At 39.5% G+C, this 21476-nt stretch overlaps 1 protein-coding gene across 1 annotated transcript; it reads left to right on the top strand.

Annotated features, from left to right (window-relative positions):
* The first annotated feature begins 1437 nt into the window (after positions 1–1437).
* Positions 1438–19158, top strand: SULT6B1 (sulfotransferase family 6B member 1). The gene is made up of 7 exons (XM_045979032.1): positions 1438–1636; positions 3031–3143; positions 7397–7486; positions 8350–8476; positions 13613–13707; positions 16807–16963; positions 19028–19158. The coding sequence occupies exons 1-7, from the start codon at positions 1438–1440 to the stop codon at positions 19156–19158; spliced, it is 912 nt and encodes a 303-aa protein (XP_045834988.1).
* The last annotated feature ends 2318 nt before the right edge of the window (positions 19159–21476 follow it).

Below are 21476 nucleotides of genomic sequence, written 5' to 3'. Positions count from 1 at the left end.
AAAATAAAATCTTAAGAAAAAAATAAGAGTCAAGTAGGTAGAACTGCAAGACTGACAGCTTGCCCTGAGCCCAGGGAGACTAAGAAAAATCAAAGCTCATATTACCAATTCCAAACAACCTCCCAAATCCTCCTATAATTACAGGCATTAGTGTCAAAACAGGATCCAGACATATTGTCTTTTTTATCTTTTTACTCACTAAGAAGCAAGCAAAGGACAACAGCAGCATTTGAATTAATGCCTTAAACTCCACCCTCCTCAGGAAAACAAAGACTATAATGTAAGGGACAATCCCACTAAGCAGCTTGGCAGAGAGTCCAGTCTTATTCATTTTGGGGGGAGGGGGGAGGGAGAGTCTGAAACACACAAGCTTCCCACCTAGTGAACAGCATCCCATTGTTATGTAAGTAATAACGCCTTCAAGGTGAAGTGCTGTATGGAAATAAAAAAATAGTAAGACAGTCAGATATTCCCATTTTACCTTTTTATAAACATTTAAAAAATATATTATTACAAATATAATGAAACCCAGAAACCTATCTAGGAACTGTCTCTAGTCAGTTCTTTCCCCTCTGTAAAATGGAGATTAAAAGTTGCTCTCCAGGGGCGCCTGGGTGGCTCAGTGGGTTAAAGCCTCTGCCTTTGACTCATATCATGATCTCAGGGTCCTGGGATTGAGCCCTGCATTGGGCTCTCTGCTCAACGGGGACCCTGCTTCCCCCTCTCTCTCTGCCTGCCTCTCTGCCTGCTTGTGATCTCTGTCTGTCAAATGGATAAATAAAAATCTTAAAAAAAAAAAAAAAAGTTGCTCTCCAAGGTGCCTGGGTGGCTCAGTCAGTTAAGGTGTCTGCCTTCAGCTCAGGTCATGATCCCAGGGTCTTGGGATGGAGCCTCCTGTTGGGCTCCCTGCTCAGGGGAGAGCCTGCTTCTCCCTCTCCTTCCTGCTCAAGCTCTCTCTCTCTCTCTCAGATAAATAAAGTCTTTTAAAAAAATAAAAATATTAAAGTTGCTCTCCTACATCTACTACCTGCCTTAGTAAGATACGTTCTGTTGACATACGAAATTTCCTCAGTTTTCCTGTGATGGAACAATTGCATGTCTGATTAAGTTAAATAACTATTTGTTAGATAGTTAATATCTATCATCGTCTGGTTAGAGATTCTATTCTTACTTTCCTTCAAGGGATTGTCTATAATGGTGATATGATCAGCCTCTGGGGTAATATTCCCTGATCCTCAGGTTACTTTGCACCTGCGGTTTGCCTTTTGTCAGAGGTGGGCATGCGGAAAGGCAGGTGGGGAGAGGGGGGTGAGAATTAAAGAATTTATTTCTCATGTGAATGGGAGGAGCCCTTTATTCCACCTCCAGAAAAACTCCCTTAAAAGCTATCGCAGCCCCTGGACAACTGCAGAACAGTTTCATCAGCAGGGAGCCAGCATGGCCAATAAATCCAAATTTATTGACTATATTGACGAAGCTTTGGAAAAATCAAAAGAAACCGCACTTTCTCACTTGTTTTTCATTCATCAGGGGATTCCGTACCCAATCACCATGTGCACCTCAGAAACTTTCCAGGCCTTGGACACCTTTGAAGCCAGAAGTGATGACATAGTGCTCGCGTCTTATCCAAAGTGTGGTAAATGACAAATCATTTTCTACAAGGGCACTTTTTCATAGTGAGTAGGTTGGCCAGGGTGTTAGGCAAAGGTCGGGGAGGAGGGCAGTTCATCTCTGCATGAAGCTAGAAAGAAAGCAGTGGGGAGGATGATCAAGATGGTTAAGAGCATAACTTGTGGAATCAATAATGAGAACTGCTAGACTTAGAAACCTTGGTGTCTGAGGGAGGAGGTCTGCTGGATGATGGATGTAGAAGCATGCATGGTGGGACTAGCTACCAGAAAGATGGATGCAGGAAAGTCCATTTGCTATCAAGCACTGAGAGCAATAAACATTTTCATCTTGATTCTTGACTAAAGGCAAAAGCACGCCCATGTCTATAATGCCTAAGACGATTTCCACATAACAAAATATTTTTCAGGATCAAACATCATCCATCCTTTAGTTTCGCAAACCAGCTTTACGTGGTGACTCATTAATGGAGGATGAGACATTAAGAATCTAAATTCTCCTATTTCACACAATCTCACAATCTACTTTTGATTTTTTTAACTTATTTCATCTCTAAGTGCTTATTAAAGCCATCTTCAGGGGCGCCTGGGTGGCTCAGTGGGTTAAGCCACTGCCTTCGGCTCAGGTCATGATTTCAGGGTCCTGGGATCGAGCCCCGCATCGGGCTCTCTGCTCAGCGGAGAGCCTGCTTCCCCCCTCTCTCTGCCTGCCTCTCTGCCTACTTGGGTTCTCTCTCTGTCAAATAAATAAATAAAATCTTTAAAAAAAAAAGCCATCTTCATTTGATATTTTTCTATTAATCGATGCTGGGTTTTTATAAAATCAAAAACATCTATACTCCTATAGAAAATATTCATTCATGTAAAAGGAATAATACATGATATGCAATAAACAATCATCTCTATAACATAACAGTGTTCTGTAAGGAACATGTTATGGATTCAAGCAGTATTGCCAGTTGTTAAAGGAAAAATCTGAAAAGTAGGGGCGCCTGGGTGGCTCAGTGGATTAAAGCCTCTGCCTTTGGCTCAGGTCATGATCCCAGGGTCCTGGGATCGAGCCCCGCATCGGGCTCTCCGCTTGGCGGGGAGCCTGCTTCCTCCTCTCTTTCTCTCTGCCTGCCTCTCTCCCTACTTGTGATCTCTATCTGTCAAATAAATAAAATCTTAAAAAAAAAACAATCTGAAAAGTAAGATAGCTTAAATTTTTGTGTTAACGTAAGTAAGAAGTGCTGTTTTCTGCAAAACTCAGTTTCCTTCCATAGCCCAGTTTATTTCAAATGCAGAACTGACTGTTCACACCATGGGATGGCTGCAGCTTCCGATTTTTATGAAATATATGTGAAAGTAACATGCCTTTGCTAAATCAAGATTCCTTAATGATCTTTGATTCTTCTTTTAGGTTCAAATTGGATTCTCCATATCATTAATGAGCTGATATTTGCTGAATCTAAGAAAAAGTATGAGTATCCAGAATTCCCAATTCTTGAATGTGGGGACCCAGAAAAATACGAGGTTAGTACAAAAGAACCTTTAAATTTATAGTAAATTATCGTAGAAAATTTCTTCCATTTGGGATATATTTTTAGTTTTGAGTTCAGAAAGTACAGTCCTAATAATTGGGCAACTTATTTTGTGCTCACCATATACTCCCAGGACTTTTCAAGGATGATCTCATTTCATGGCAAAATAACCTCCTCACCAAATGACAAAAGACAAAACTGTTAGAAACTTAACCAACGTCAAGGGGCTAATAAATGGCAGGGCCAAGATTTGAACCCAAGTTTTCCAATTAGCGCTTCTTAACCTCTGTAAGAGGTTAAGAATATATATAGACAGCCTACTTGTAAAAGAAAAAATGGGAGGGAAAGCAAACCAAGAAACCTGAAGAAAAATTAAAACCAGAGTTGCCTGCCTGGCTCACTGGGTACAGTATGTGACTTCTGATCTCAGAGTTGTAAGTTTGAGCCCCATTTGGATGTAAAGATTACTGAAAAAATAAAATCTTAGGGACTCCTGGGTGGCTCAGTTGGTTAAACATCCAACTCTTGGATTTGGCTCAGGTCATGATCTCAGGGTCTTGAGGTTGAGCCTTGGTCTGACTTGGCACTCAGCGTCGAGTCTGTTTGTCTCTCTCCCTGCCCTGACACCACCCCTCCCCCACCGCCTCACACATACTCTTGCACTCTCTCAGGGAAGTAAAATCTTCATTTTTAAAAAATCTTAAATAAATAAATATAAAAGCAAAATCTTTTAAAAAAATTTGAAATGAAAAAAAGCTTTGTCTCTGAAGACGGAGACTTGGGTGGAATGCCATAGGAGGGTTCTTCTAAGGTCCAGATCATCCTGTCTTCAGTTTATGTCAGCAGTCCCCAGACTTTTCCTAATAAGACATTACCTTTGATGTCCCTGCCTCTGTGATGACTCTGGTGGGGGGTGGTGGGGGATGGAAAAGGATCAAGTAGTAGCTGAGAGAGTAAGTCACTGGTGTGTGTAAACGTTCTAACAGGTCATCCTGCCTGTTCTAATTCACCTTACCACATGTTATCATTCAGTATATGAGTTTATCAGTATAACTAAGTGGGGCTTGGGTGTGAGACAGAATACTCTGGTTCCTGCTAGGGAAGGCAAGAAAAGGGTGGGAGAAGGATTTGCCTCAAGACTTCAGCGCTTGGACAGGACAGGTAAGAGGCAGACGGTCCCCAGCCCTACCTAGATACACCAGAAATGCATTTGGGAAGGGAAGGCTATATTCAAGGAGGAACCACAATCTCAGCAAAATTTTGAGACGTGTTTACTACCAAGACTCCCAACGACCAAGCAGACAGAAGAACTTAGTTACTAAGATATAAATCATTGGATTGGGACTTAGAAAGTGGTTTCTGGAAAATGACAGAAACACTTGGCATGATGATAAATATAAGCTGAGAAGTTGGATTTTAGGTGGAAGGAAGCCATTTCCATGGATCGGGCTAAAGTCACAGAAAACCATATGCAAATGAGATGTGTAGGGACTTGGGGGAGGGGGGGCTGGAGTGGGAGGTAAATGTGCTCCTGCCCTGGGTAAGGTAAGCCATCCTGCTTGTGGCTAACTGCCCCCAGATGTGGGCGGTCAGGACTGGTTCAGGATGTGTGGACAGGAGACTTAAGCTTTTTCCTAGGTAAGAAACGATGGGCCAATGAAAAGCCGCACTGGTTTCTCCTGTCCAGGCCATTTCATTACATTTTTTTCTAAAGAAAAAATCAAGTTTACAATTTATGCTAACATTTCCCCAGTTTTCCAACTTTTTTTAAAAAAGTAAACTCTGCACCAAAAGTGGGGCTTGAACTCACGATCTGGAGATCAAGAGTTGCATGCTCTGACTGAGCCAGTCATGCACCTCCATTTTAAAATGGAAATCAGATTTCCCCAGTTTGAGTCTATTACTCTTTAAAAAAAAAAAAAAAAATTTCCCCAGTTTGAGTCTATTACTCTTTAAAAAAAATAATAAAATAAAATAAAATAAAATGGAAATCAGTAAGAAGACAAGCTTTACTTAACAGCTATTCACTTTACAGAAAACTTTCCTAAAATACATATATTTTCCTGTACCTGGCTGTCTTAGTCGGTGGAGCGTGCAACTCTTGATATCAGGGTTGTGGGCCAGCATAGAGATTACTTAAAAAAATAAATAAAATAAAATAAACATACAGTCTTTACGTTGCTTATAGTTTGGCCATATCACATTTTCATCAACGTTTATTATATGCATATCAGTTTTGTTACAGTTATTTCTCACTTTCTCCCTGGATATTTTTCTATCCTTCTAGGAACTTTACCATTTCTCATGTCTTTTTGTGATTTTTGGCCGTGCAGTGTAGTGGAAACAGCATACTATAACCTAATCTGAAAATTACCATCTGTGCGATTTTGTACAAAGTACTTAAAACCTCAAAGCCTATTGTTAATCTCTAAAATGGGGGTTATAACACCTACTTGAGAGGATTTCTGTGAATGAATGTAAAAGTGACATTCAAAACTAATGATGTAAATCAAGTATTATGACTACTAATCACCACTTGGGCCCATATCACTGACTTACATTGGTTTTTTTATTTTTAAAACTTTTATGTTTTGCCCTTGCTCGAGTTGGGATCTCCACTAAATTTTTACAGAACAATTGGCTACAAATATCTAAATAAATATCTTAATATCATTTTATCACTGAAATAATGTGACCAAGCAGTGAGTGGCCTCTACAAGTATGGAAATAGACTTGAAACTTTAGCCCATAAAACATACTAAAGGCCTGATTTTAAGACAAAACCCTTACCGCTGGCAGATTAAACAGATCAATTCATTTCTTAAATTATCAGTAGAAGTAGATACAGACACACAAAGAATCAGTTATTGAGTCCTTACACTGACAAGATTTTCTCTTGTAAAATATTTCTCAGATATTTAAGTGACAATGAATTTTCAGGTTCTGTTGGGATATTTGAATGGAAATTTTAAAAAGCTATTTATTTGTTTATTTGAGACAGAGGGAGAGCATGAATGGAGGAAGAGGGAAAAGCAGGCTTCCTGCTGAGGAGGGAGCCCAACTTGGGGCTGGATCTCAGGACCCAGGGATCATGACCTGAGTTGAAGGCAAATGCTTAACCGGTTGAGCCACCCAGGTGCCCCTGGAATATTTTTGGTTTAAAAAAAAATCTAGATATTATAGGAAAACTTGAGTATTTCTGTTAAAAACCTTGAATATAGAAGAAAGCCAAATTAACTCAAAGAGTAACCACAGATTATGAGCTGTCTTGAACAAAAAGAATTTGGTGTGATTGTGAGAAAACCTACTTTTCAAAAAATGACCAAAAATAAATAAGTAAATAAAAGATAAACCAGATCCTACAAGGACATCCAAAAGGGTGATTTAAATTATTTGTTTATGGTTATTCCCATTCCTTGCCTCCACAAAGTAAGAAAACAAAAAAATAAAAACTTGGAGAAGAGGGGCACCTGGGTGGCTCAGTCAGTTAAGCATCTGAGTCTATTTTTTTTTTTTAAATATTTTGTTTATTTGACAGAGAGAAATCACAAGTAGGCAGAGAGGCAGGCAGAGAGAGAGGAGGAAGCAGGCTCCCCATGGAGCAGAGAGCCCGACGAGGGGCTTGATCCCAGGACCCCAGGATCATGACCTGAGCTGAAGGCAGAGGCTTTAACCCACTGAGCCACCCAGGTGCCCCAAGCATCTGAGTCTTGATTTCAGTTCGGGTCATGATCTCAGGGTTGTGAGATTGAGCCAAGCCCACTCTCTATCCAATCCTCCCCCACCCCCACACACAGGGCTCCCCGCTGGAGGTAAAGCTGCTTAAGATGCTCTGTCCCTCTGCCCTTCCCCCAACCCTGTGCACAAGCACATTCTTCCTTTCTTTCTCTCTAAAACAAAACAAAACAAAAAAACTTTGAGGAGGAACTGAAGAAGACACAATAGTGATCTTTGAAACTACCATTCAAATACTACACTTAAGAGTGATTGACCAGGGCACCTGGGTGGCTCAGTGGGTTAAGCCTCTGCCTTTGGCTCAGGTCATGATCTCAGGTCCTGGGATCGAATTCCGCATCGGGCTCTCTGCTCTGCAGGGAGCCTGCTTCGTCCTCTCTCTCTCTCTCTCTCTCTCTCTCTGCCTACTTGTGATCTCTGTCTGTCAAATAAATAAAATATTTTTTTAAAAAAAGAGTGATTGACCATAAGGCACACCCACACTTTCACTTTATTGTGTATATTTTTAAGAGAATGAAACAGTTCCCATCGCCAAGGATTTTGGCAACTCACCTCCATTATGACAAATTACCTGGGTCCATCATCAAGAATAAAGCCAAGGTGAGTGTCATTCTTACTCATATGTCAGTTTGAAGTATTTAACGTCTAGATATTGCCTTTCTGGGCTATGTGATGAAGTTCCTATCTTACAGAATTTTAATAAATGAAGTGTGAGATTTAGTATTTCTTCTGTTGTTTCTTCAGATTATATTAGCTGTAGTTTCATGCAAAGCAAGGTATTTTCAGCTAGGATATAAAACGTATACCTAGAATTGAACATATTTTAAATCTGTTTTATAGTGAATAGGTTTCAGAATCCCACTAAGGTATTTAGAGTGTTTAACAAGAGAGTACAATCTAGGAAAACAAGCGGAAGTGTTTGCTGTTGTCGTTGTTGTTTTTTCTGGTGAGCATTATTTCCCTGAGGTCTGAAACAATTTTATTTCTGAATTTCACATATAATTGCAAACTTCATGTCATGTATATATAACTACAGGTGCTTTGGTCACTCTTATCCCTATTGGATCTTCTCCCACCAAACTCTGAACATTATTTTCATTTTCCTTAATATTATTTTGCAATTTTTACTTTGCGATTTAACTTTCCAGATCATGTCCTGTGACTATTCTAATGAGCTTCCTCTTTTTTCCTTTTCGATATCTTCTATATGTGCCTTTTTACAAAGTTCACTAGCAGAAGTTCTCTACTACAACATCAATCTGCTTTTTCTTCTTTTTTCTCCCCTTTCCCTAAATTTCCCCACCTGCTCCTCCCTCTTCTTCAATTTCTTCCTGTCATTCTTCCTCTTTTTGTTAACAAAATTAAGTCGTATACAAAAATATACAACGATATTGCTCACCCCTTCACTTTTCCAGGGTTCAAAACATAGACCTGAATAAATTAACTTAATTTTCTCTCTCTAGATATTGGTGATATTTCGAAACCCTAAAGATACGGCAGCATCTTTTTTCCATTTCCACAATGATGTCCCTGATATTCCAAGCTATGGCTCTTGGGATGAATTCTTCAGACAGTTCATGAAAGGACAAGGTATAGCTGTTGGCAAAAGAATTCTTACTTCAACAGGTGACCCCATTAAGTACAAAAAATCAAATGTGTTTTACAGTAAAGAAAGATTACGGAGGATCCAGGAACCAAAAAGTTGCTTTTAAATGAAGTTTTATAGCACCACTAGTTCTGTGCATCAAACAATAATACATTAGTGTTTTTAAAAATAATTTGGGCAATTCATATGTTGACTATGAGTAGGGGGTAGGCATAGAACAGACATGGGACAGGGGCACCTGGCTGGCTCAATGCCCCATGTTGTGGATAGAGATTACCCCCCAAAAAAAAAAAAAAAAAAAGAAAAGAAAAGAAAAAGACAAAAAAGAAAAGAAAAGAAAACAAATAAAAACTTAAAAAAATAATAACAAATTTAAAAATCTTTAAAACCCTCACCTAAGATATTCATCTGCCAGAAAGGAAATCAGCTTTGCTAGACCATGTTGATGTTTTACCTCTGCTTATTGCTAACTGCAACTTTGGAAGTACCTACTGATGCTCCAGGTACTGAAGTAGGTGTTGTATGTGCACAATTTTTTTAAAGACCACAACAAAATATAAATAAGGCACAGATGAGAAAACTAATCAAAAAAGTTAAATCACTTGATGGGTCCCACTGCTTATAGGTACCAGTGAATACTCCCATGGGTACAGTGGCCAGAGATGAAAGATGCCGTCTCTAACTGGTGGTTCTCTTGAGTCTGAGTAGAAGAAAATTAAGTAGACTTAATTTTTTAATGCCAGATGATCCTAGAAGGGAAGCTGTTGACAGGTCACTCCTAGAGGACCACTTTTTTTTTTTTTAAAGATTTTCTTTATTTATTTGACAGAGAGAGATCACAAGTAGATAGAGAGGCAGGCAGAGAGAGAGAGAGGGAAGCAGGCTCCCCGCTGAGCAGAGAGCCCAATGTGGGACTCGATCCCAGGACCCCGAGATCATGACCTGAGCCGAAGGCAGCGGCTTAACCCACTGAGCCACCCAGGCGCCCTAGAGGACCACTTTTGAAGGTGACCAGCCCAGCAACCACATGCACGGACACGGGGGAATTCAGTACTGGCCCCACAGCAGAGAGGAAGTATGGGGGTTGGGATGTAGGAGGGAAAAAATGGTGCACAGAAGGTGCTTAGGAAGTACCCTGAAGAAAGCTTAGTTTGTCTGGAAACCGCTCACTGAGACTGGATGGAGGAGGCAGTTATGGCAAGTCTGAAACTGCACCCCACTGATAACATGAGAGGACATTTAATGATATGAAAGCTGTCATAACTGGAACAATCTATCATAGGGATAGGGAATCTTTGTGGCTCTATACGTTCAACCTTATTATTTGACTGACAATGATAAAATGTGCTGGGCTTAACTTGAATAAAGTTTCTGCCTTACAAACTTGTTAAATTCAACTTACGGAGGAAGCTCAACATACTGGGAAACATACTGGGTTTCGAATGAGAGGTCTGGATTGGGCTTCATCGCTTATTACTACAATAATTATTATATTATATAATATAATTATATATTAATTAATATATAGTAATGCTATATATAGCATATATAGCATTACTATATATTAATTAATATATAATTATATTATATATTAATTATATTATATATATTATTATATATATATTATATATAATATATATATTATATATATAATATATATATATTATTATTAATATATATTAATTATATAGCATATATAGCATTACTATATATTAATTAATATATATTGATTATATATTGTAATTAGTAATTAATTACTAATTATTATTAATTAATTATTATAATAATACTAAATGCTAATTATTATTAACTAATAATTAGTAACTAATACTAGAGAGAATAAAATAGTTACCACTTACTGAACAATTACTACATGCCAGGCACTGTATGCTATCCCTAGAGTACATTTTAAAATTTCATTTCTCCTAAGGACGCCACAAGGATAAATACTATTACTGTCCCGTTTTATAAAGAAGGAAACAGAGGCATAAGAAGGTGACGCAGCCATCAAGTAGCAGAGCTAGAACTTTTTAAATTAATTTTTAAATTTAAATTCAATTAATTAACATATAGTGCATTATTAGTTTCAGAGGCAGAGATCAGTGACTCATCAGTCTTATATAATACCCAGTAAGCAGAGCTAGAAGTGAAACCCAGGTTCAAATCACTCATGCCTGGGTGCTTTTGAGCAAGACATTTGATTTCTGTGGACTTTGGTTTCCTTACTTCTAAGGTACAGATCAGAGCATCTGACCCACAGGAAGTGGGACAGGACAGCATTTTGCTTGGCAGCACTAGCTCTTGTGTCAGACGGATGTCGAAAGATGACAACACCCGAAATGTACTAACCACGTGACCTTGAGGTGTTTACTTAGATTCTCTGGGTTTCTATTTCCCCATCAACAAAATAGGTCTAAAAATTGTACCTATCACATTGGGTTGCTTGAAAGACTGAAGGCTAAAATGTATCAATTAATAGTGCATTTGGAAGAATAGAAAACCTGACCCACAGTGGCCTAAACATATTGGGTTTTATTTTTCTCACTAAACAAGAAGGGTGGGCAGCAGCTTCAGCTACCCAGTGATGTTGGGCCAACATCTCGGACATTCCCGTGGCCTCTCCCTTGTGCCTTTTGCAGCATACTCTCAAGTAGGCTAGTGTCCCTCCAAGCATCTCCTTCAGTTCATGAAGAGGCTCATCAAGACAGCAACAGGTTTGCTAGAAACCTTCCAGCAGACTCCTGCTTGTGTCTTGCTGGCCAGAACCATGACCTGTGACCAACCACAGCTCTAAGGGAGGCTGAAAAAACCCAAAGTCTCACAATTGGCTTAGACCCAAGTAATCACAGTTTGGGTAGCAACAAAAACGGAAGTGTGTTGGATATTGGGTGTGAAACTTACAGTGTTTGCCACAACAAAGAAAACCTGTAGTGGCAGCCTGGCTCAAAGCAAGAGCTTCATGATAATGATGAAAATGAGAATAATAATGAGAAGATTGCTATTATTAATGATATAGCAATAACGGCTAAAATTTGTTGAGTGGGTATTGTGAATCAGGTGCTGTTTTAAGCATTTGGTTTGTGTTCATTTATTCAAACCGCCTAACAACCCCATTTTACAGATGAGGAACGTGAGGTACAAAGGGGTTTAGGGAGTTGCTCAAAGTCACATGGTCAACAAGCAGCACAGCTCATCAGTGTCCACATCTGCACTGTCCAGTATGGGAGCCACTAGCTACATGTGACAACCTAGAACTTGAAATGTGACAAGTACAATCGAGGAATTAAATTTTAACTTTTATTTAATTTGAATGAGCTTCAATTTAAACCTAAAAACAGATACTCAATTTACTTACTGGAAACTTTTTTTTTTTTTTTACTTATTGGAAACTTTTAAATAAGTTTGGTGCACCTTGAGTATATGAATCTATTTTTTCAACTGAAGTTTTAAAAGTCTGAAAATTTATCAAGTATTTTTGATAGAAAGCTTCACGTTCAAATTGAGATTCTCTGTAAGTGTAAAATACCCACTGGTTTTTGGAAACCTTAGAATATACAAAACGAAGTGTGGTGTTTTCTTTTTTTTTTTTTTAAGATTTTATTTATTTATTTGACAGAGAGCGATCACAGGCAGAGAGGCAGGCAGAGAGAGTGGAGGGAAGCAGGCTCCCTGCCGAGCAGAGAGCCCGATGCGGGACTTGATCCCAGGACCCTGAGATCATGACCTGAGCCGAAGGCAGCGGCTTAAACCACTGAGCCACCCAGGCGCCCAGTGTGGTGTTTTCTTAATAACTTTTTATAGTGATTACATTTGGAAATGATAATATTTGGGGATATATTTGGTTAAATAAGATATGAAAATTAATTTCACTGTGTCTTTTTTATTTTTTTAAGATGTATTTATTTATTATATAATAGAGAGAGCACATGAGAGGGAGGAGTAGGGAGTAGGGAGAGAGAATCCCCAGTAGGACTGGGGGTGCTGGGTCTCACAACTCCAAGATCGTGACCTGAGACGAAATCAAGAGTTGGTCACTCAAACGACTGAGCCACCGAGGCACCCCCCTTTTTGTTTTTCTTAATGTTTTTTAAAAATTACAGATGTTGAGGTGCCTGGGTGGCACAGTCAGTTAAGCGTTGGACTCTTGGTTTTGGCTCAGGTCATGATCTCAAGGTCATGAGATCGAGCCCTACAGAGTCTGCTTCAGATCCCTCTGCCCATCCCACTTGAGCACTCTCTCTCTAATAAATACATCTTCAGAAATAAAATAAAATTACCGATGTGGTTTGCATTAAATTTCTATTGGGCAATGCTGATCTAGACAATCTCTGTCTCATCATTTCTTTCTTTCTGGCACTATCTGTCAGTTTCCATGTATCATTCACTATTTCTGAATTATTTTATTTACCTAACCATGAATATCTGACAGTTTTTAATCAAACCACTTTTGCAATTGCTTAGTTGTGTTGTTATTGATGAAAATAATAAAATAATTAGAAATCTCAAGATAGGAATGGTTTATGCAATTCTTTTGGAGCAGGGATTTGTAATAACAAACATCATGTTTGAGTGGTGTCTGGGTGGCTCAGTCAGTTAAATGTCAGACTCTTTTTTTTTTTTTAAAGATTTTATTTATTTATTTGACAGACAGAGATCACAAGTAGGCAGAGAGGCAGGCAGAGAGAGAGGAAGGGAAGCAGGCTCCCTGCTGAGCAGAGAGCCCGATGTGGGCCTCAATCCCAGGACCCTGGGATCATGACCTGAGCCGAAAGCAGAGGCTTTAACCCACTGACCCACCCAGGCGCCCAATGTCAGACTCTTGATTTTGGCTCAGGTCATTATCTCAGGGTCATGAGATCAAGCTCCTCGTGAAGCCCCTTGATGGGGCTCTGTACTCAGCGAGGAGTCTGCCTCTCTCTCTCTCTCTCTCTCTCCCCTTCCCCACCCCTCCCGCGACTGGCATGTGCTCTTTTTAAAACAAATAAATAAATCTTTTAAAAAAATCTTTTTTGAGCATATACACATATGTATAGTTTATATTTTAGAGCATACATTAACCATCTTTCATTTTAACCTCAGTTATTTAAAATTCTTTAAGAATTTTTTTCCTGTGTTTTTAGTTTCTTGGGGAAGTTATTTTGATTTTGCCGTTAATTGGAACAAACATCTTGATGATGAAAATGTTAAGTTCATATTATACGAAGACCTGAAAGAGGTGAGATTATGATTACTGACATTCTATAGAAAAATTTCTTATAAAATAAACATAGAGCACTTACATTTAACATCCAGTTGTGTGAATATTGTATTCAATTTAAAAAAAGAATATTCCAGATATGTGGGACAGTGCTAGGGAAAAAAAATACAATGTGTAGGGACTTAGGTTCTTTATTTAACAGAAACAAAGTAATGCTTAGCAACTTATTACTAAGAGTGGCTGCTTTATTTTTCTGCTGCGATAGTAGGAAATGGCAGAAATAATAGGTAGGTTTAAGAATAAGAATGGCAAAAATAATAGGTAGGTTTCAGCTGAGATTTAATTGAACATGCATTTGGCTGTGAATTGGATCTTTCCATACAATGTTATTTTTGAAACTGCTTATGCATGAATTGTTGTTCATGAACATTTAGTGAATGAGTGATTAGCATTGTTCTAGGTCCTTGTGATACGTTAGTAAGCAAACCAGTAAGTTCACTGCCCTGGAGAAGCTTACCTTCTAATTGAAGAAGGCAGGGAGAGAGAAAGAGAAATAATAAATATAATATTTTTTAATTTTTTTAATATGTGGGAGAAAAAAATGGCATAGCTGATTAAGGAAAACTGGAAATGCTAGGTAGGGGTGGGGAATTGGGATGTTGGACAGATCCTAGTATAAATAGGATAGATCTTTTGAGCAAAGATCTAACGAAAGAGGGAGTGAGCCAAGTGGTAACTGGAATAAGAGCTTTCCAGGCATACAGAATCAACTAGAGTGAAGGTCCTGAGATAGAAGTGTTCCTGGCATCATTAAGTAACATGAAGGAGGTGAATGTGGCTGGGTCCTTAGGGGTGAGCCTGAGGAGATTAACCAATGAGAACAGAGGCAAGGGAATGAGGTAGAGTGAAGCATGGGAGTCATGTGGCAGGCCATTGAAATTCTTTGGCTTTCACTCTGAGTGAAAGGGGAAGCCACTGCAGAAGTCCAGCAGAAGACTGATAGGAGTTGATGCATTTTTTTTTTTTTTAGATTTTATTTATTTGTTTGACAGAGAGAAATCACAAGTAGGCAGAGAGGCAGGCAGAGAGAGAGAGGAGGATGCAGACTCCCCACCAAGCAGAGAGCCCGATGAGGGACTTGATCCCAGGACCCTGAGATCATGACCTGAGCCGAAGGCAGAGGCTTAACCCACTGAGCCACCCAGGCACCGGAGGTGATGTATTTTTAATAGGTTCATTCTGATTGCTGCATGCGAACGTACTAGAGAGAAGCAAAGACAGTGTAGAGAAACCATGAGGAGAGTACTGCAGTAGTCCAAGCAAAGGAAGACGGTGGCTCAGGCCAGAAGGGGCAGTGGCAGTGATAAGTGGTTGAATTCTGAATATATATTGAAGAAGAGCTAATAGGATTTGTTGCTGCACTGCACAGGAGAAAGACTGGAGAGAAAAAGAGAAATCAGGTAAGACTCCAATATTATTGGCTTGACCAACTGAGAGGACTGAGTTCTCATCATTTGAGTAGGAGATGCCAGCAGGTGAAAGCAGAATAGTGAGAGAGATCAGGGTTTTGGTGTTAGCTTAGTCTGAGATGTTTATCAGTCATCCAAATGGTGAGGTCATGTAGGCAACTGGGTATAAAAGTCTTGAATGAAGAGAGTTCTGGGCTGTACATCTAAATTTGGCACAAGGATGGTATTAAAGCCGTGAGATTACATACCCATGTATGTATGTATACAGATGGAGAAGAGAAGAAGACCAAGAACTGAGCCCTGGAGTTCCCCCTAGAGAGAGCTTGGGAAACAGGAAGAATCAGCAAAGGAGAAAGAAGAGGGGCTATTGAGGCAGAGGGGAAGCCAGGGTTCTGGAAGTCCAGTGAAGAAAGTATGTTAAAAAGAAGGGAGTATGTCAGATGCCTCCTAGTAGAAGTGAGTTCTTAACACCAGTCTCCCCTGACATTCTTATCAAAGGAAAGTATCACTGAACCGGTCCCTTCGGTTGATAGAGTGCATCTATGGAACATGAAAGAACATACCAATTTAGTCTGTTCTCCTTCTAGAACAGACTCCTTCTAGAATAATGTCTCTAAAACTTGTGTTCTGTGGAATGTCAGTGTTGCCCAGATGTTAACAATTCTTCCTTAGAGTTCAAACTGATTTGGAAACTGTTAGACCTCTGGGACATTTATGTTGCAAGCTGGCATAGTAAAGATTGGGAGATCCTATAGGAAAAACAAGCAAACAAAAAGTTATCTTTTTTTAACCAAAAGGATTCCAAACTTATTGGACCTCAACTCTTCAACCTCCTTTTTTTTTTTCATGAAACATCTATAACTACCTTAAAGTAAATTAGTGTTCTGTAGAATACAGTTTAAGAAACGGACCTAGGAGATTCATGAATCTTCACTGGTTAGCAATACTGTTGAGGGGGTTCATGATTTACAAGTGTATTTAGACAAGATACATTTCAAGACTCCCTCTAGTTTTTATGATTCTAAAAATTAGACTTTCCTGATGGAGTTAAGCATATGATTCAAAAGAAAAGGGAATTGGAATGATCACATACAATTACATTAATTTCCTCACCTCATCTAGACGGGTGCTTTTTAGTAAAGTGAATATCACCTAGATTCTTACCTTCTACTTAATGCTTACTATCATTATTTATATACTGAAGAGTTCAGGAAGAGTCATACATTGAAACTACAAAGGATGGGGCACCTGGGTGGCTCAGTGGGTTAAGCTTCTGCCTTCAGCTCAGGTCATGATCTCAGGGTCCTGGGATCGAGCCCCACATCGGGCTCTCTGCTCAGCGGTGAGCCTGCTTCCCCCTCCCCCTCTGCCTGCCTCTCTGCCTACTTGTGATCTCTCTCTCTCTCTCTCTGTGTCAAATAAATAAATAAAATCTTAAAAAAAAAAAAGAAACTACAAAGGAAAATCGATACAGAATATCATGTAAGGCCATCTTGAATATGGATACAGAAGTATCAGAAGTCTAAAGATGGTGAGATAAAAAGATGAGTTAGAGTGCTAAACTTAATCTATTCTGGCTAAGAAGCCCGTTTTTGCTATGGCGCAATTCCCATAGAAGGAAGTTTATCCCTGAAAATTTTGTTTTCAGAACCTGGCTGCTGGAATAAAAGAAATCGCTGAGTTCTTTGGATTCTCTTTAACCGGGGAGCAGATTCAAACCATCTCAGCCCAGACTACCTTCCAAGCAATGAAAGCCAAGTCCCAGGAAACGCATGGTGCTGTTGGTCCGTTTCTGTTCCGCAAAGGTACAGCCACACTGGTTTCTGGGACACGGGTCAATCTGCATGTTATAGGAAATCCACATAACTAGACCTTAAGTTAAGACAGGATTTCCTTTTTCTCTCCCTCGACAAGAAGTTTGACACAGTCAGTTCAGAACTAGACTGGCATGTCTAAAATATCTAAAATCTCTTAGTGTACTCAGTTCCTTCTGCCTTTCTGCTTGTCACTTTGTGATGGCAAGACAGAAGCCATTACATTAAATTAAAGGGTTGTTTTATTAAAATAAAAAGGGAGTAGCAAGAGACAGTGAATCATGTACTCCTCACTGGCCACCTCTGCACCTCTGGCAGCACTGTTGGCTGGGAACTATGATTTTTTTTTTTTTTTTTTAAGGTGGGCACATTATTACCAAATTAAAATCAGGGTTTTGTTAATAAGGAGGGAGGAGATAATGAGTATTGGATAAGCAAGTAGTTATCTCTGTCACTTGAAGATTTTACTAAATTTCATTAAAGCATTCTAATTTCTTATGGAAATTCATGGTAATACAGCTAAGGGATTACCAGGTCCTTTTATTGCATATATAATGAAAGTATAAGGTGACTTAGAGGCAACACACATCGCATGACAACTGTCATTTATCAGGCATCTACCATCTGTTGGACCTTTTGCTGGGCATAAATTTTATAGAAAAAAAAAGATATTAATTCCTTAATTTTACAAATGTGGGCATCAAGACTCAGGGATATTAATTTGTCCATTGTTGCAAAGCTAATGATCAGTGGAATCAGGATTTGAACGTATGTATATTTGACTTTACTATACTTTATCAAATGAAGATCTATTTAAAATCCCCACTGTGAATGGAACATTGAATATAAAATCTGACTTTTGTTGATTCCTGACATTATTCTCGATTTTTATGCCTTGTTTGATAAACTATAAAGGAGGGGGAAAAACAGAACGTTTCTGTACATTGTTAATCAAGCACTATTCAGAACAGAAAAATTCTAAAATAAAGTAATAATTTAAAAATTATAATAGTCCTTGTAGAAAATTCAGAAAGCACAGGAAAAGTTGAAAAAGCATTAAAAATTATCCACATTTCTCCCACCAGAGGCATGTTTAACTTTTTTGGCATATTTCTTCTGGCCTTATTCTGTGATCTTTTATGTAGTGGATGACGTTTTTAAGTAGTTTTGTGTTTTACGTTAATCCCTTCATATATCTAAGCATTTCCTCCTGTCATCAAATCCTCTTTATAAACATACATTTCAAATGGGTATGCAACAAGGAACTTAAACCTTCAACCCAAATCACCAAAAGATTCTAAAGAAAGAAGTAACTTCCTTCACTTTTAAGAGGAAAAAGAAAACATATCCTAATCTCGGGCAAAATAACTTCCTGCAAAATTTTCAATATCTGAGGTTTTCACCAAATCCTGCTGGAAACTGATAACTTCTCAAGGGGTAAAGTATTTAAAAGACTTTACAGAGGGAAAAAAAAATGACTCTCAAAAAGTGGTAATGTGAAAAATGGTAAAATTGAGAAGAAATAGGGGTGGGGGATGGGCGAAAGGGTGAAGGGTGTGGGAGGTACTCATCTCCTGTTATGGGATGAATAAGCCACAAGAATGAAAGGCAAAGCATTAGGAGTGCAGTCAGTGGTGTTGTATACAGGTGACGGAGGAGATCTATACGTGTGGTGAGCAGGGCATGACTTAGAGAGTTGTTGAACCACTGTGTGATACACCTGAAACTAATGTAACACTGTGTGTCACTATACCTAAATAAAAATAAAATAAAATAAGAAAGTAGCTCAAAAAAATCAGGAAGAAATATTCTTTTTTTTTTTTTTAAGATTTATTTATTTAGTTGACAGAGATCACAAGTAGGCAGAGAGGCAGGCAGAGAGGAAGGGAAGCAGGCCTCAGGGTGAGCAGAGAGCCGGATGCAGGGTTCGATCCCAGGACCCTGGGATCATGACCCGAGCAGAAGGCAGAGGCTTTAACCCACTGAGCCACCCTGGCTCCCCAGGAAGAAATATTCTAACAGATATCTGGATCTGTTGTTTTTTGTGTGTTACAGGTGAAGTTGGAGACTGGAAGAATTTGTTCAGTGAAACTCAGAACCAGGAAATGGATGCAAAATTCAAAGAGTGCTTAGCAGGCACTTCCTTAGGAGCAAAGCTGAAGTATGAATCCTATTGCCAAGCTTGATTTCTGGTTAATGCAGCAGGCATGGATATTTTATTTTCTTGAATAATAATTAAATTTAAATAATGAAATAGGTTGATCAAATAACCAAATAATGATTATTCAATAACATTTAGATATAAATAGCATGAAATCAATAATACTGAGAACATTTGAATTTTTTAAACTCAGACTTCTTTGCTCACTTTTGGAGGAAAGACCATTTAGCTGTCCAGAGAGGACACTCTTGCTCATGGGGGATTTTCGCTTCTTTCATGCTCTGGGTTCACAGAAGAGCATAAGCAGATACTATCAGTGACATGCCTAAGTTGGTGTTTGAGTGTACACGAGACACCCCTCCCAATGATGCATAATTTTTTGTCTTCTCAGAATAATTCCTCTGTCTCTCACTGTGGATCAAAGCGCTTTTGGTGGCTATCTCAAACTTACTGTTGGGGAAAATGTAATTCCAACTCGGCACTGAAGTCAGGTGACTCCGTCGGTCCTCATAGAATTCAAGGAAAATGCATTGCTCATCTACTCTGTGCATGTCCCCGCAGGAGGCCCTATACTATTCCTGGAAGTATGGTGGATTATATAACCTGAAAACCCTTCCTTCAGAACACCAAGAAAGGCTGGATAAAAATTCTTAAAAATTCTATTTAGTTGATGAGGGCACCTGGGTGGCTCAGTTGGTTAAGCATTTGCCTTCAGCTCAGGTAGTAATCCCAGGGTCCAGGGACCAAGTCCTGCATCGGGCTCTCTGCTCAGGGTGAAGTCTGCTTCTCCCTCTGCCTGCTGCTCCCCGTGCTTGTGCTCTCTCTCTCTGCCAAATAAATTTAAAAAGTCTTAAAAAAAAAAAAAAGAATTCTCCTCTCTCTGCATTCTACTGTAAACCAGTTTGTGTTTGATTTTATGTTTATTATATCAAAAGCATCCTACCTGATCTAATATTCTAAAAACCACATCTTGGTAAAAAAAAAGAAAGTCACTTCATTCACTAATTTATTCAATAAATACTTACTGAGTGCCTACTATGTGCAGCCCTGTACTGGAAATGCGATGTTGGGCAAAAACCACACTGTGTCCTTAAGTGTCTAAATAGAAATGAGTATCTTAAAAAAAAAAAAAAAGATTTATTTTTTTATTGGTGGGGGAGGGACAAAGGAAGAGGGAAAGAGAGAATCTCAAGCAGACTTCCCGCTGAGGGAGGCCCTCACCGCGGGATCTCATGACTCATGAGATCATGCCCTGAGCTGAAACCAAGAGTCAGACACCCAACCAACTGAGTCAGCCAGGCACTCCCCTCATTTATTTTTTATCAAGATTGATTGATTTATTTAAGAGAGAGAGAGAGCGTAGGGGCACCTGGGTGGCTCAGTGGGTTAAAGCCTCTTCCTTCGGCTCAGGTCATGATCCCAGGGTCTTGGGATCGAGCCCCGCATCGGGCTCTCTGCTCAGCGGGGAGCCTGCTTCCCCTCTCTCTCTGCCTGCCTCTCTGCCTACTTGTGATCTTTGTCTGTCAAGTGAATAAATAAAATCTTTAAAAAAGAGAGAGAGAGAGAGAGAGAGAGAGAGAGAGCAAGAGCGCACACAGAAGGAGGGGCGGGAGAAGGAGAGAGAAACTTAAACAGAATCCCCACTTAGCACAACGCCTGACACAGCGTTCAATCCCAGGACCCTGAGAGCATGACCCAAGCCAAAACCAAGAGTCAGCCACTTAACTGACTGCACTGGCCTTCTTTCAGCGGACTGGTCTGAGATGTGTCTGGATCAGGTGAGGCTTGATCCAGAGCTCAGAGCTCAAGGACCTGATTCTTAATCTTTACTTCTCAGCTCTACTCTCTCAGTGTAGGCTCCATCTCCAGGGAGGCTTCTCCTTGTGCAGTACTGGAAACACAAACCCTGTAAGAATGTCGAGCATAAGGAGGTAGTAGGAAACGAAGGCGTGTGTGTTGGAAGGGATGGCAGAATGGATCCTACTGTGTCTGCCATCCAGAGTTCAGGACTCACTGCCGCTGCTGCCACCACTGCTGTCCCCACAGATGCCCCATACCCTCAGAGAATTGACAAGGGAAACTGGAGTCCAGCTCTTGTACATACCACTGAGCACAGACGCTTCCTTGTCAGCTCGCTCATCGCGGAAGGATGGCCTTTTCCTCCCTTCCATGTTCCAAGTTCTGCACCACAGTTCATCAGTCGCTGCAGAACTCAAATGATGCCCAGAATCTTAACTCCGTAGAAATCTGGAAAATGTGATTTTAACCTTCCATACATTATAACCCAGGGGATAGGGAGACATTAGAAGGGAGTGAGAATGAAAGCTATATAAAAATTAACAA

Source organism: Meles meles, chromosome 15, assembly GCF_922984935.1.
Source record: "Meles meles chromosome 15, mMelMel3.1 paternal haplotype, whole genome shotgun sequence".
NCBI lineage: Eukaryota > Metazoa > Chordata > Mammalia > Carnivora > Mustelidae > Meles > Meles meles.
This window is presented reverse-complemented; position numbering and strand designations above follow the sequence as displayed.